The sequence below is a fragment of the Enoplosus armatus genome, chromosome 16 (genome assembly GCF_043641665.1).
Source record: "Enoplosus armatus isolate fEnoArm2 chromosome 16, fEnoArm2.hap1, whole genome shotgun sequence".
NCBI lineage: Eukaryota > Metazoa > Chordata > Actinopteri > Centrarchiformes > Enoplosidae > Enoplosus > Enoplosus armatus.
In genome coordinates, this window is record NC_092195.1 from 12,463,912 (window position 1) to 12,476,574 (window position 12,663).

At 39.0% G+C, this 12,663-nt stretch overlaps 1 protein-coding gene across 1 annotated transcript; it reads right to left on the bottom strand.

The window, feature by feature from the left end:
* Positions 1-5,042: 5,042 nt before the first annotated feature.
* On the bottom strand, positions 5,043-6,254 carry LOC139299484 (relaxin-3 receptor 1-like). The gene has a single exon (XM_070922393.1). The coding sequence runs from the start codon at positions 6,252-6,254 to the stop codon at positions 5,043-5,045; it is 1,212 nt and encodes a 403-aa protein (XP_070778494.1).
* Between the last annotated feature and the right edge of the window lie 6,409 nt (positions 6,255-12,663).

The following is a 12,663-nucleotide window of genomic DNA, read 5'->3' on the forward strand; positions in this document are numbered from 1 at the left end:
CCATTTTTTTGCAGAAAAGGGTGGCATTCAGCCTTTTGCATTATACAACATGGAAGTAGTGAGAGAAATGAACAGAAATCGCAGACTAACACAAAGAGGAGAGACCGTGAAAACAACAGAACAATAAAGAGTTTCCGAGCAGGGATATGTAGTATATGTGCATAGGATCTGACTGCCTTACAGTCTGTGCCACAGGGCCCAAAATAACAATGCCAATACAAAAAAACTTGTAAACTTTGTATATTAAATGTCTTTTTTTTGTAGTCAGGTGATGAATTAATAAGCAGTGTGTTGGTTAACTCCGTATGTTAGTCAGAATCATTTATATTACAAAATTTCATGGTTGATATAATTTATCTTAACCTCTTGCCTTTAAAAAGACGTTTTCTTTTCAAGATAAATATCAATGATACAAAGGTATATGTTTATGTTACCAGAAATGTATAAAATAGCTTAATGTATATCTATTCTTATATGTAAAATGTATTCAAATCAAGGGTAGGCCTTCAGGCATGTTGAACTTGTGGTAAAAAACTGATTCTTATATTATTAACTCTTAATGCTGCAATCCAGAAACTACAGTACTATGGTGCGACTGCGTTCATGGGATGAGAGCTGAGTAACTTCCCGGCATAGCACATTTCTGTCCTGTGGAATAATACGACAAATTCTTCTAAATATCCCGCCTATGTTTGTGAAACCAAAATAGCAGTGGTGCTTTCGACAATTACTGGATTGCAGTTTTAAGTAAACTTCTTTTGAAATAGGCGTTTATTTATTTGGCCTGCATCGCAATACAGTATTTTGAAATGTTAATACTGCACTTCTGTTTTCATTTTATGAGAAGCTGCAATCCATAATCTGAAGAAGAAAATATTTATAAAGACATAAAAATATATGATATGCCCATGTATTCTTGAACCTCTCTGTATTAGCTGCAGTGGTACAGTGTGCTACCTCTGACATCGTGCCCTCATCCCCCTTCTCCGTTGGGATTAAGGATCCTTATTCTGCTTTATATGACAACCTGAGAGGATACTTTATTCCATGTGGCTAGAAAACCTCCGTTTACTTAAAAAACAATGCTAGCAAAGTCAGGCTTAACTTTTGGTTGCTTGTTCATTAGAGTTCCTCTATACAGCGTTCGCCATCACAGGGTTTACTATTGTATTTAAGTGCCGTTACCATTACATTCATACAGATCTCCTTTTAATCACAGGATGAGATTGATCGTGTTCCAGGTATTCGTCAGACTCTCAGGTGTTACAAAGGAACACAGAGATATTGCTAGCAAGAACTTTTGATATCTTCAATGCCAAATGCACAAAAATGTTGAAACGCAATCTTTGGCAAGTGACCATTAAAGCTAAATACAACTCAAAAAAGCACATGAAATGAGGCGACTACTCTGCTTTCATTTTGGCATTTCCTGGCCCTCATCTCATCCATATAAATAGATTAATTTATGCCTTCTCTTATATTATTTGTAACATAAAAAAGGGAACAAGAGTTGCGTTTCTTGGTCCAAATGAAAAATGTGACAGATGCTCCAGCGTAAATAAAACTTGGTGAGGAATATTATTGAAGTTACTGTTGAAGAAGTGCTTTATGTTTACAGAATCACAACATTTTAGAGGATGTATGAACCTTTGTTTACTCAAGGGAGAATAACTGCCGCTTTGCTGCAGCTAAAGCAGGACCTAATAAATGAAATGAGATATCTTGTATATTTTGAATAAGGGTATTTAACATCTAACATATTTATGTTTCTAAAATGGATGTATAGCATTTAGGAATGAAACGAAGTATTTTTCTTGGCAGCTATCACTCTGCACAATTGATCTACTGTGTCACAAATATATAGTTAGTGGGATTTCTGACTTGAATTGGGCCTACTGGATGTAATACCTTAATTTACTTGACATTTCTTTTGAAATAAGCCATGCCCCATGGATAAGCCATACCCTCCAGCCCCCTGATGTTGTATGGTGGATGTTTAATGTTGGTAGTTTTATTTAATAATGGTAGTTATTGTAGGTATGATTGCGCTTGTAATTATTATTATTAGTGTAAGTATACTTGATTGATATGATTTGTTTTGTTTGAACAAAGGGAATGTATTCATTTTTCAGGTGATTTTTCCGAGTGATTTAAATAAACAAATAAATCCCTAATTGAAGATCTTTCATTTTAAGTAGCTACTTAAGCATTTTTCTTTTTTAATTTGACTACAAGAATAGTAAGGTTACATTTATACTGAGATATATAAGCATTGGCTTTCCATGAAATTCTTTGAAGACAGGAAGTAAAGTAATATCTAAAATAAAGTGTTCTTTACATACTGTAATGAGGTATTTACATTATTTGTGATAAAGACCTAAAAGATTGGAGAAACAGCCTCACAACATCCTCAGTCTGTGAATCATTCTGGAGGTGGAAGGTGCAAGTGTTCTGTCTTAATCTGAAATGCTGGATGTGTAAACAGGTAACTGTGTTTGTGCCAGCACGTTCACTATATCAACTTTATAAAAAGGTAAAATGCCAGATGTTGTGTTTTCAGCTTCTTCTGCTGCCCCCAAGTGGCCCAAAAAATCAATTAATACTTCTTTAATGTCAAATAAAATCTGGTAATGTTGTGTGAATCCCATACCAAACTATATATATGACATTTTGTCCTGGAATACGTTAACAGCTCTGGCTTTCATGGGCCAAAACACTGTTTGTGGATTTCAGTTTAATATTCAACACAATCATCCCAAAGCCTCTGCACACCAGCCTCGTCCAGCTCAAGGTGGGCCTCGCCACGCCTCGCCTCACCTCGCCTCGCCTCGCCTCAGGCCTGATCCATCATATGTCAGTGGACTTCACTGCAGCGCAATCAGACTTCTGCAAGCCTCTGCAGCTCTTTCTCCCATAAATAATAAAGAGATGATCCACACCTGTCGAGATGCACCGCCAAACAGTGCTCCTCAACTCACAGCTCTAACGAGTCACAACCAATCACAGTCCATCCTGTCGTGTCACTCATCACAACCTCACACTCTCATGTCATGACTCAGATCTTTTATTTAAGCAAAAGTAGCAATACCACAGTGTAAAAATACTCTGTTACAAGTAAAAGTACTGCATTCAAACCCATATGTAAGTAAAAGTACAAGTGTATTGCATTAAAATATAAATACCAAAAGTACTCATTATGCCGTACAAGTACTTCAAAATTGTACTTTAGTACAGTACTTGAGTAAATGTACTTAGTTACTTTCCATCACTGCATTTGATCGGCTGAGGAGGTCGTGGGATGTCAGCTGCTCTTCATCAGAGATCTGCATGATGCCAGAGGACTGCAGACAGCCACCTGCCTGACGCACTGCCCTCTGCAGGAATCACTTTCACAGCTCACACTTTCTTCTCAGTCACTATCACACTGTGTGCTTGTAATGCCAAGTCAACTGTTACGTGTCCGCAGTGCATCAACATGTTGGCTTCTGCTACATTTTCCCCCAAAACAATCCAGCTTGAAAATGTTGTGAAAAATGTGTGAAATATACCTTGAATGGATTCTGGTTTCTGATTTCTGATTTGCACTCTGCTGTCAAAGACAGAGAGAGAATAAATGTCAAAATCATTTGTGAATTTGTGAATTCAGAAAAAAGAATTGATGAAATACAGTCGAAACCAATACGAAGCAAAGTGTTTACTGAGGCATCTTACGATTAAAATTTTGATAAAATCTCTATAAGACTATATCAACAGCAATCAAATCCAATACTCTAGTGAATTGATTAACAGATGAAATGACAGATGACAACTCTGAGGGATGTGTATCCATGTTAATGTGAGTGGGGTGTGTTTTTAAAGTTGATCAACAGCACCATCTTGTGGTGTAATGGGACCACAGAGGGCAGAATAAACAGCAGATGAGGATTTTCCATGATATTGGTCATACAGTTTTATATTTTAATGTTAAATTAACATTTGTACATTCGTTTTATACGATAGTAAATGATTGTTCGGACTATTTAGAGTGACAAAAAAAAGTGACATTAGCTGTTGCCATGATAGTTGTTTAAGGGTGTTTTTTTATTTCGACCTATGAATTCTACTAATACGTTTTCTATCTTTTCTTTACACTACACCATCTGAAATCACTGTTGCCCTTGAAGTAACACCATACAGTATAATCTGATATATTATTTTGCTCTGATTGGTGCTGTTTAGTCTTGCTACAAAGTTAATCAGAGTAATAAAGACAAAACATGCTACATGTAGGTTTGGAGTTTCCAATATTACTGACATTATATACAGTATAATTTTATGCCTCATTTCTGTTTGAAGCTCTACATTCCAATCCAGGTTTTTAAGCACATTAAAGTTTCAGAAAACACAGTTGCATTCGTAAGAATATAATAAATAATTGACCTGTTGCAGCTGCTGTCTTCAATCTAAGTATCACAGGTCAAGAAAGACAATGTAAACATAGAAAGCCTAGATGAGCTTAATAGATATAAATGATTATTGTTTTCTTTTAAGAATTTACTAAATGTTTATTGTACATTATATGGAGCAAACTTGTCATGGTTAGAAACAATTTTATTTATTAATTTCTATTCAAACAAATGACAAAAATGTGGACAAGACAACAACAACAACAACAACAACAATCAGACCTACAGTGCAGCAATATGAATCATTCCAAACTGCAGTAGTAAACGTTTTATACAACAGTAAACTATTGTACAGTATTTCATGTCAATATTACAACAATAAGAAGACAAAGAAAATGAATGAGGGACATCTTTATAAGTTGAAACTTTTATTATGCCTTCACTGAATAAGACTCGAGTGGTGCAGCTCAGTCAGACAGCTAAAAGTGTGAAACACAAGACTCACAAAAGCTTATGTGTGTTTAAGATGCAGCGTATTCACAACAGATCTGAAATATACATATTGCACATCCTCCTAAAGCACACAATCAAAACTCTTATACCATCCTTGTTACATGAAACTGAAGGTGTAAAGAATTTGATCATTGTGTTGCGGGTTTACAGGGTGGACACTACTGTTGGAAGTGCTGACAGAGGAGCATATCTCCGTGTGTCACTTTGGGTTGTCTGGCTGTACATGTTGTTGAGTGGAATGGCCAGCTGCCCGGCTTGTTCCGAGCCCTCCTCAGAATTAATGCCATAGGGCATCTTGGACATAATAGCCAGGCTCAACTTGAAGAGCACATTGTGGAGAGCCACACGGTATTCTTTTCTCACCAGGCAGTAGATGACAGGGTTGAAGCAGCTGCTGGTGAATGCCAAGCAGTTGGCCAGAGGGAAGAAGTACGTCTGGGCCAAGTAGAATGAGGGGCTGATATCAACGATGTCAAGCTGGATCAGGACGCCCCAAAGTGTGAGGATATTGTACGGGAACCAGCAGGCGCAGAATGAAAGTACCACCACTGCAACAGACTTTGAAATATCAGCCTTTCGCCGAGAGTTGCTGCCCTTCAGTTTATGCCGACAGAGGAAGCGCAGCAGAAGCAGGTGGGACAGGGTGATGGTGGTGTAGGGCAGCAGAAATCCCAGCACCACTCGCAGGAGCTGGTTTATTCCAAGCCAGGCCGTGCCATCTGGGAAACGGAGTAGGCACGCTGTGTCGTTGCCACTGCCCACATGCCTCAGGTCAGCAAATACAGCTCGGGGCGCCGCTGCTACGAGCGCTCCAGCCCAGATAAAAGCTGTGGCCACAGGAAAAGTGCAATATCTGCTGCACAGGGAGGCACTGGGTTTGAGGGCAGTGGCCACATAGCAGTACCGGGTCAAACTCATGGCTGTCAGGAAAAAGCAGCTAGCAAACACGTTGAGCCCAGTAAGTAGGGACACGGCCTTGCATGTGGCCAAGCCAAAAGGCCAGCTGTAGTCCAGCGCAATGTCTACGGCCCAAAACGGCAAGGCTAGGGAGAACAGCAAGTGGGCCAAGGCCAAGTTGAACACAAAGAAATTGATGGTGCCCATGGTGATGGTGCGAGTGGAATACAGCAGGAACATCACCAACAAGTTCCCCAATACTCCTGCTGTAGCCACGACAAAGTAGACCACCGAGATGACTATTCGTAGCCAGGGGGAGCCATCATCTAGAATCTCCAGCCCGCTGTCCATGCTCGTGTTGTGGAAAATCAGGTAGGAGTTGTTACAGGATGGGCCCCCACTGCAGCCATTCAGGATGTGGCTGAAAAGCTCAAGTCTCTTGAAGTCAGTGTTGGACATGTTGCTACCCGGAAGGCGATCCCTGTTGAGGGTTAAGGTCGTCCAGCTATTATTGTGCCAATAATGAACTAAAAATGTAAGTTCTGGTTGTCTGTTTGTTAGCTGACGGTCATCTATCCCTGCAAAGGAAAGAGGAAATGATTATTACATAATAGGCGCTGCAGTTTGAGTGAATAAGTACATTAAGCTTGTCAGATAAACAAATTACACTCAAGTGTTACCCACAGAGTTGGATAACCCAATTTAGATCTCAAAGAATCAAACTTCTCTGGGAGGAAATATGAATAAAAAGACGAAATTAATTTCTCTCTTTGAAGTGGAAAAGCCTGACAAAAGCCCTCCAGGGGCACTTTTTAAATCATATAATCTACATCTATGTAATCTATTATAATCTGTACAAATTCATTGCCAGCTACAATTGAGTGTGTTGGCACGTATTCAAAGTACGTATTCAAAGTATTGTTCAAAGAAATGTTAGATATTTCATGATATATAATCTACCATAACACATTCCTCATTTAGTAAAACACAGCAGACCAACTTCTGAAAATTAAAGTTTTAGATTCAATATGAAATAACACTAATCCTCTTTTCAATCTAAATGATTAGCATCTATATAGCAATATATTTTGACCATAATGATATTAATAAGATGCATTGTAAGATACTGGTGTTGGTTTTTTGTTCACTCCCCACTCACGAGCTGGTGTGTTTTTGCAAGAAATTTTCAGCAAATTTTTTTTTTTCATTTCTCCTCAGATCTTGGGAGTCGGGAGTTAATCTTTCAGAGTCATTTTAAGTCCAAAAATGACCAATAATTTGACATTTAACCATTTAACAACCCACAACCTGCAGTGGAGTTACTGTACATTACATACATTGTCTGTGATTGTACCATATATGATTACATGTGACAAATAAATGTGATTGATATGAATGAATTGCTTAATTAATTCTCACATACTGTATATTTACTGAAGTGATGATGTGATCTGAGGCTATTAACTTTCAAGCAAAATGTGCCACATACTGTAGTTTAGGCGTATTTTTCTCCTTCAGAGCTATAATAATTCAAGTTTCCATCTATTTCTAACCTTGTGGTCGATAAACAGTGTAATAAACAACCAAACCTAAACTTGATTCAATTGTAACTCTTTGTGAAACATCCACACATATATTCACAGCTATATGCAGAAGAAATCTCACCTGAATCTCATAGAGGAGGTAAATGTTCAGCTTTCAGCAGTTAGTTTTCTTGTAGCCACCAGCTCTGCCGTGCAACATGGAATTATCTCGAAGGCAGACAACAACAATAATGTGGATGTCACCCACCCTGGATTCATGCTCCACCCCATTATATGTTTCACTCTGCATATCACATCACCTGCAATGGCACTACTGAGACACAGCAAATAAAAGTGATTACGATGGAAAATCTAGTTACTAAAAACGAAGGAGTCTAGTTACTAAAAACCCCAACAAAGGGGAAAACAAGTGTTTTAGTTTTATTAGTTTTTAGCGAAGATACAAATTGACTTTAACTTATTGACTCCTGAAACCTACTTAGACATATTTTGTTTCTTAGATTCCTTGATTTCCTTTTTCTTAAATCTTTCCACCTTCACATAACATTTGAAATTCCATACAGTTTTCCTTTCATTTGTAAGGTCTTGATTGCATCATGCACTTTAAGCTACATTAAAACAAATCTACTCGAAGCAGGATATGCAGCAGATATTCTCCAAAAATTGTGACATCCATTAACTAATCAGCATCGTTGTCCATCACTGTGTATTTTGATGCAGCTCTGGATCCAGCTGCAGATTCACAAATTCACAAATTCACAAATTCTTTTAAAAACACTGTTATTAAAAGCAAATTAACCTTCCTTTCTGTTGCTTAATGTAACGTTACACCTGCTGTTACCTAGAGCTGAACAATTATTTTTACACTTTTGTTCTTTTTTGATGTATAAATGTAAGAAATTGGCCAATTGTGTGCTTGTCTAGTTGATTTAGACTTTTACTTCTGCTGTAATCTTCTATAGTTTTTCTACTGATAATCATAATTTCCCTTGTTCTTACTCAACCAATCCTGTTTATAAGATTCAATTGAAACATCAAATCCAGTTCAGGATCTGTTAGGAAAAGTTATGTTAAGGTCTATTCTTTCTCCATTTCACATTAAAAGGGTTAAAAAGCCCCTTTGAGTTATTGCACAGAGGCTGCAGAGGCTGCCTACCACATATTGATGGTGGTGTTAAAGACACACAGGTGAAGAAGACTTTGACAGAAAATAAAAGTGCAGCAAAGCCAATTTGTTTTCTTTTCTATTTATATCTGTGGCTTCAAGATTAGATTGAGCAGCAGAGATGACTCTTCATTATAAATCGTTGATAGTGGAAAGAACATCAGCAGTGAATGACGAAATGAGATTAGCTTGGAATAGGCGGAAGAGTGGGGAAGTTGATTAATGCTGGTCTGTCTAAACTGAGCCATCTTCATAAAGTAGCTGAACAAAACATGCAGGGTTCCCTGAGTGTTCATGTTTTCATGGTCAGCAACGTGCTACAGAAACATGTTAACTTCAACCTGAATGTTCTCCTCATGGCACAGCTTTACTTTAATCATGCTATAGTAAAGAAAGGATCCTGCAGGCTATCTGAAGCTTTTCATTTGCAACATTTTATATATAAACAGATGTTTTGACTGATAAGGATGGGTCTACAAACAGATCTGCAAACAGGTCTACAAACTGGCATATTAATTAGCTGCAGATTTGTTACATTTAGGCTACTGCTTTTCATTCAATTTATATTTTTTTTTAGAGTGTACATTGCACACTTACGATTTCAAGTGCTACACAACAACCACCCGAAAGCGTACTCGCTTTCTTGCTCAGAGTTAAATGAGAGGATTGACACCATTCTCATATTTGTGAGAATGGTGTCAATCCATGTTCTTTTCTATGCCTTATACATTTAACTGTAAATAATTGTATAGGTGCTATAGACCCAAAGACAACATTTGTATCCTGATGCTTTCTTATATAAAAAAGGTAAAACTTTTCCCTTGTAGAGGAACTCTTATCTGGGAAGGTCATATATCTATTTTGTATATCTACCAACCACTCAAAATATAAGATAAAGACAAATATGGTAATTTAGTGAAATATGCTTATTCAGACTTAGACTTAGACTTTTATTAATCCCACAGCGGGGAAATTTACACGTCACAGCAGCAAAGACAGAAAGGTGCAGAAACACACAGCAGACAAGCACTGTGTCAATAAGAATTAGAAGTATTTTTTTAAAAGAAAAAACAATATACGAATAATAAATACAGATACAAAAAATATGGGGGACAAAAATAAATATATACACGGAAAATATAAAGTATGTACAATTTGTGCAGATTTATGTGCAGTTAAACAGTCTTTTAGCCGTAGGAATGAACGACCTGCGGTAGCGCTCCTTCTTACACCGTGGGTGTAACAGTCTGCTGCTGAAGGAGCTGCTCAGGGCCCCCACAGTCTCGTGCAGGGGGTGGGAGGTGTATTTGAACCCATGGTGTCATAAATGTACAGTAGGATTGACTTCTGCGAAATCAGTTGGCCAGGTGTATCGTTTTGGGTGCCTCTTCAATAAATGAATGACATACTTTGCTGGCTACACCACCATGGTGTGTGCGAGTTGTGCCCCGGGGAGGTCTGGGAGGAGAGTGACTGAACACTAACGTGGCTTTGTCGCCACCCTTTGTGAAAAACTAATACAACACTTCACTGTGTCAAGAAGAGGAGGAGGCCTGGAAACAGCTCCCTCCAGCACGTTCCCTTTGCTTTCCTCTTAAAGTGAGCCCTCTGGTGACAAACGTCTGACCTAACAACAAGCAGCACAAGCCCCTTTGCTCTATGATGGAGGGAGATGTTGTTCAGGGAAGGAATATATCATACAGAAAAAAGGACAAACACAAAGCCCTGTCAAATAAGATTATGAACACACGTAAAACTGAATCTAAAAACAGCATCTATGACCAGCCACCTGCTGTGAAACAGATTGGCAATAGACACTTTGTTTACTGTTATTGTTGTTGAAGGATCTTGTAAAATGAAAACAGATAATCCTAATCCTAATGGCAATAACACATAATTGGGAAGTGTTGGTTTGCTGATTCTTTGTGTTTCCCCAAAGTGTTTCCGTGTTAAGGTGTAACAAAAAGAAGGAATTTCATACTAAAAAGACTAACTTTGGAAGATATCCTCTTGATTTATTTAACTCGTTGTTTTAAGATAAGACTTGAAAATTTGTGAACATTATAGGCATAGCTGTTGTATTAGACTCAATAGCGGGTTTTATTCTCCTTGCTACTGAAGTGATGTTGATGTTGTTGTCATTTGGCAGATTACTGTGTGGATTACTGCCTTGCATGGCCTCCTGTTTCTCTGTGGTAAACTGGTAGTAAAGAAGGCCAGTAACACCGGGCTGGGTGCGGTGATCTTGATGTGGGTGTTTTATGAATATTCTGCCTACTCTGCAGCAGCACCTGCGACTGGCAGACAAATCTCACCCAGAGAGGACTCACTGCTGCACCATGTAATATAAGGTTTCATATGAGAAAAAAAGCATAACCTCACTGTTGGGTAGCTACAAAAGAACGTACGTTATTTACTGATATGATTCATAAATACTAGGATAATGTTGGATACACCACCAGGTATACAAGGTGTGAATACAACAGCAAAATCACAAGTTACTATATGAATATTTTAAAGTGATTTAAAAATTACACACTACAATGTGGTATTTAAAGTAATGCAGTATTGTAAACTGTACAACACATGTTCTAAAGTAATATTGGCCCATACACAACTAAAAATGATAAAACTCTGAACCAGAGTTTTCTTTATGATTCAGTAGACATACTTAAGGCAGCTTCTATTACTGATCATATTATTCAGAGACTGGGGAGGAGGGCCCACAAACAAAACTCCGCCCCACTCCCGCCTGTAGGCCTATCCCGCCCCTGATTACACTGCATTAGTTGTCCATAAGGTGCAACCAAGTATATTTTAGAGTCCTTTTAAAACATAAGGTCAGCAAAAGTGCCTTTCCAGAAATGATAGTTTGAGTATTAAATGATTTATTTAATAGTTTTATACCGTCATGAGCAGTCACGCGACACTAAAGCTATTTCTGTGATGTTGTCTAGAACCATAAACTAATTATTTTACTTACACATGATGTTTAATTGAATTTATATATGTTGTGGTGTGTCCAATGAAAACCACCAACCGGAGGCTATTGTTGGAGTACATTCACCTTTGTGTTTACACTACCACATAATCCCATGTAAACTATCGTTAATCTAAAATACATGTTCCGCGCGCGCCCATCAGTCCCTTCTTTTAGCCCAGTTGCAGTGAATGGGGCAGAGCCGCGCGCACGCAGAGATCACTCGCCCTTGTTATTACCGTTAATAACGTTATCTCTCGCGTCACTCATGTCCCCAACAACGACTACTGCCGCTGCGGTGCAGGAGGAGGAGGACGGGACTGCGGTTCAGGTGCACCGCTGTGATTGAGAGACGGTGAAGTTTTTTTTTTTAACGCCAGCGAGAAGAAAGAGATGAACCCGCCACAGCTGAAGGACATCGTCTTGATCCGTCGGCAAGTGTTAATCTGTTAAACGCAGCTCGCCATTGTTTTTGTTTTTTTTAAATCGTTGATGGGATTCCTTCAGGAGCGACCTGCCGCCTAACGTTAACCTCTCAAAGGTAAGGAGTGAAGCTAAACGACGGTTAACTAACAAAAGATAGTGTGTCAGACAGGAGCGGGATGCGGTAGCGGCAGTTTGTGCAAGTCGGGGTGCTCTGTTTTGGGGAGTTTGTGTGGGCGAAAGTTAACTACAGCATCGGTTAGTTAGTCAGTAATATGGATGTCAGTCATAGTGAAACACTCCGAGTCTCGTGTTGGAGCAGGCTAGCGAGCTCCACGCGTTATTATCATCATTACTGGGCTATTATTATTGTTATCTTTACTGCGGGTTGGCACAGCTGTGAACAGGCTATCGGTGGACATTGTCAACGCACGCAAACTTGTGGTAAGTGAGTGCAAAACGGGACAGACAACAAGGCTGCCATTGTACCGGATCAGCGGCGGATTAACGGAATTCCTTTTCTCTGCACGGTCTGAATGGCCTCCAGTCTCTCTCTGCCCGCCTGCCTGCCTCCCTCTGTGGGTATAACATCTTGATTTCTAGCCGCTTCAACCTCTGGCACTTGTTAGAAACGGTAAACTAAAACACCTCACAGCCAGCAGCCACCAAACCACAGATGTCCAGCTGAGCTGTTGTGAAACATGTGGATGGGATTGTGTGCTGGCCAGTTATTGTTATCAGGGCTTGTGGCTGAAA

Bases quoted from the DNA above. Each gene is read 5' to 3' on its own strand.
- LOC139299484 (XM_070922393.1), bottom strand. From the start codon at position 6,254: ATGTCCAACACTGACTTCAAGAGACTTGAGCTTTTCAGCCACATCCTG.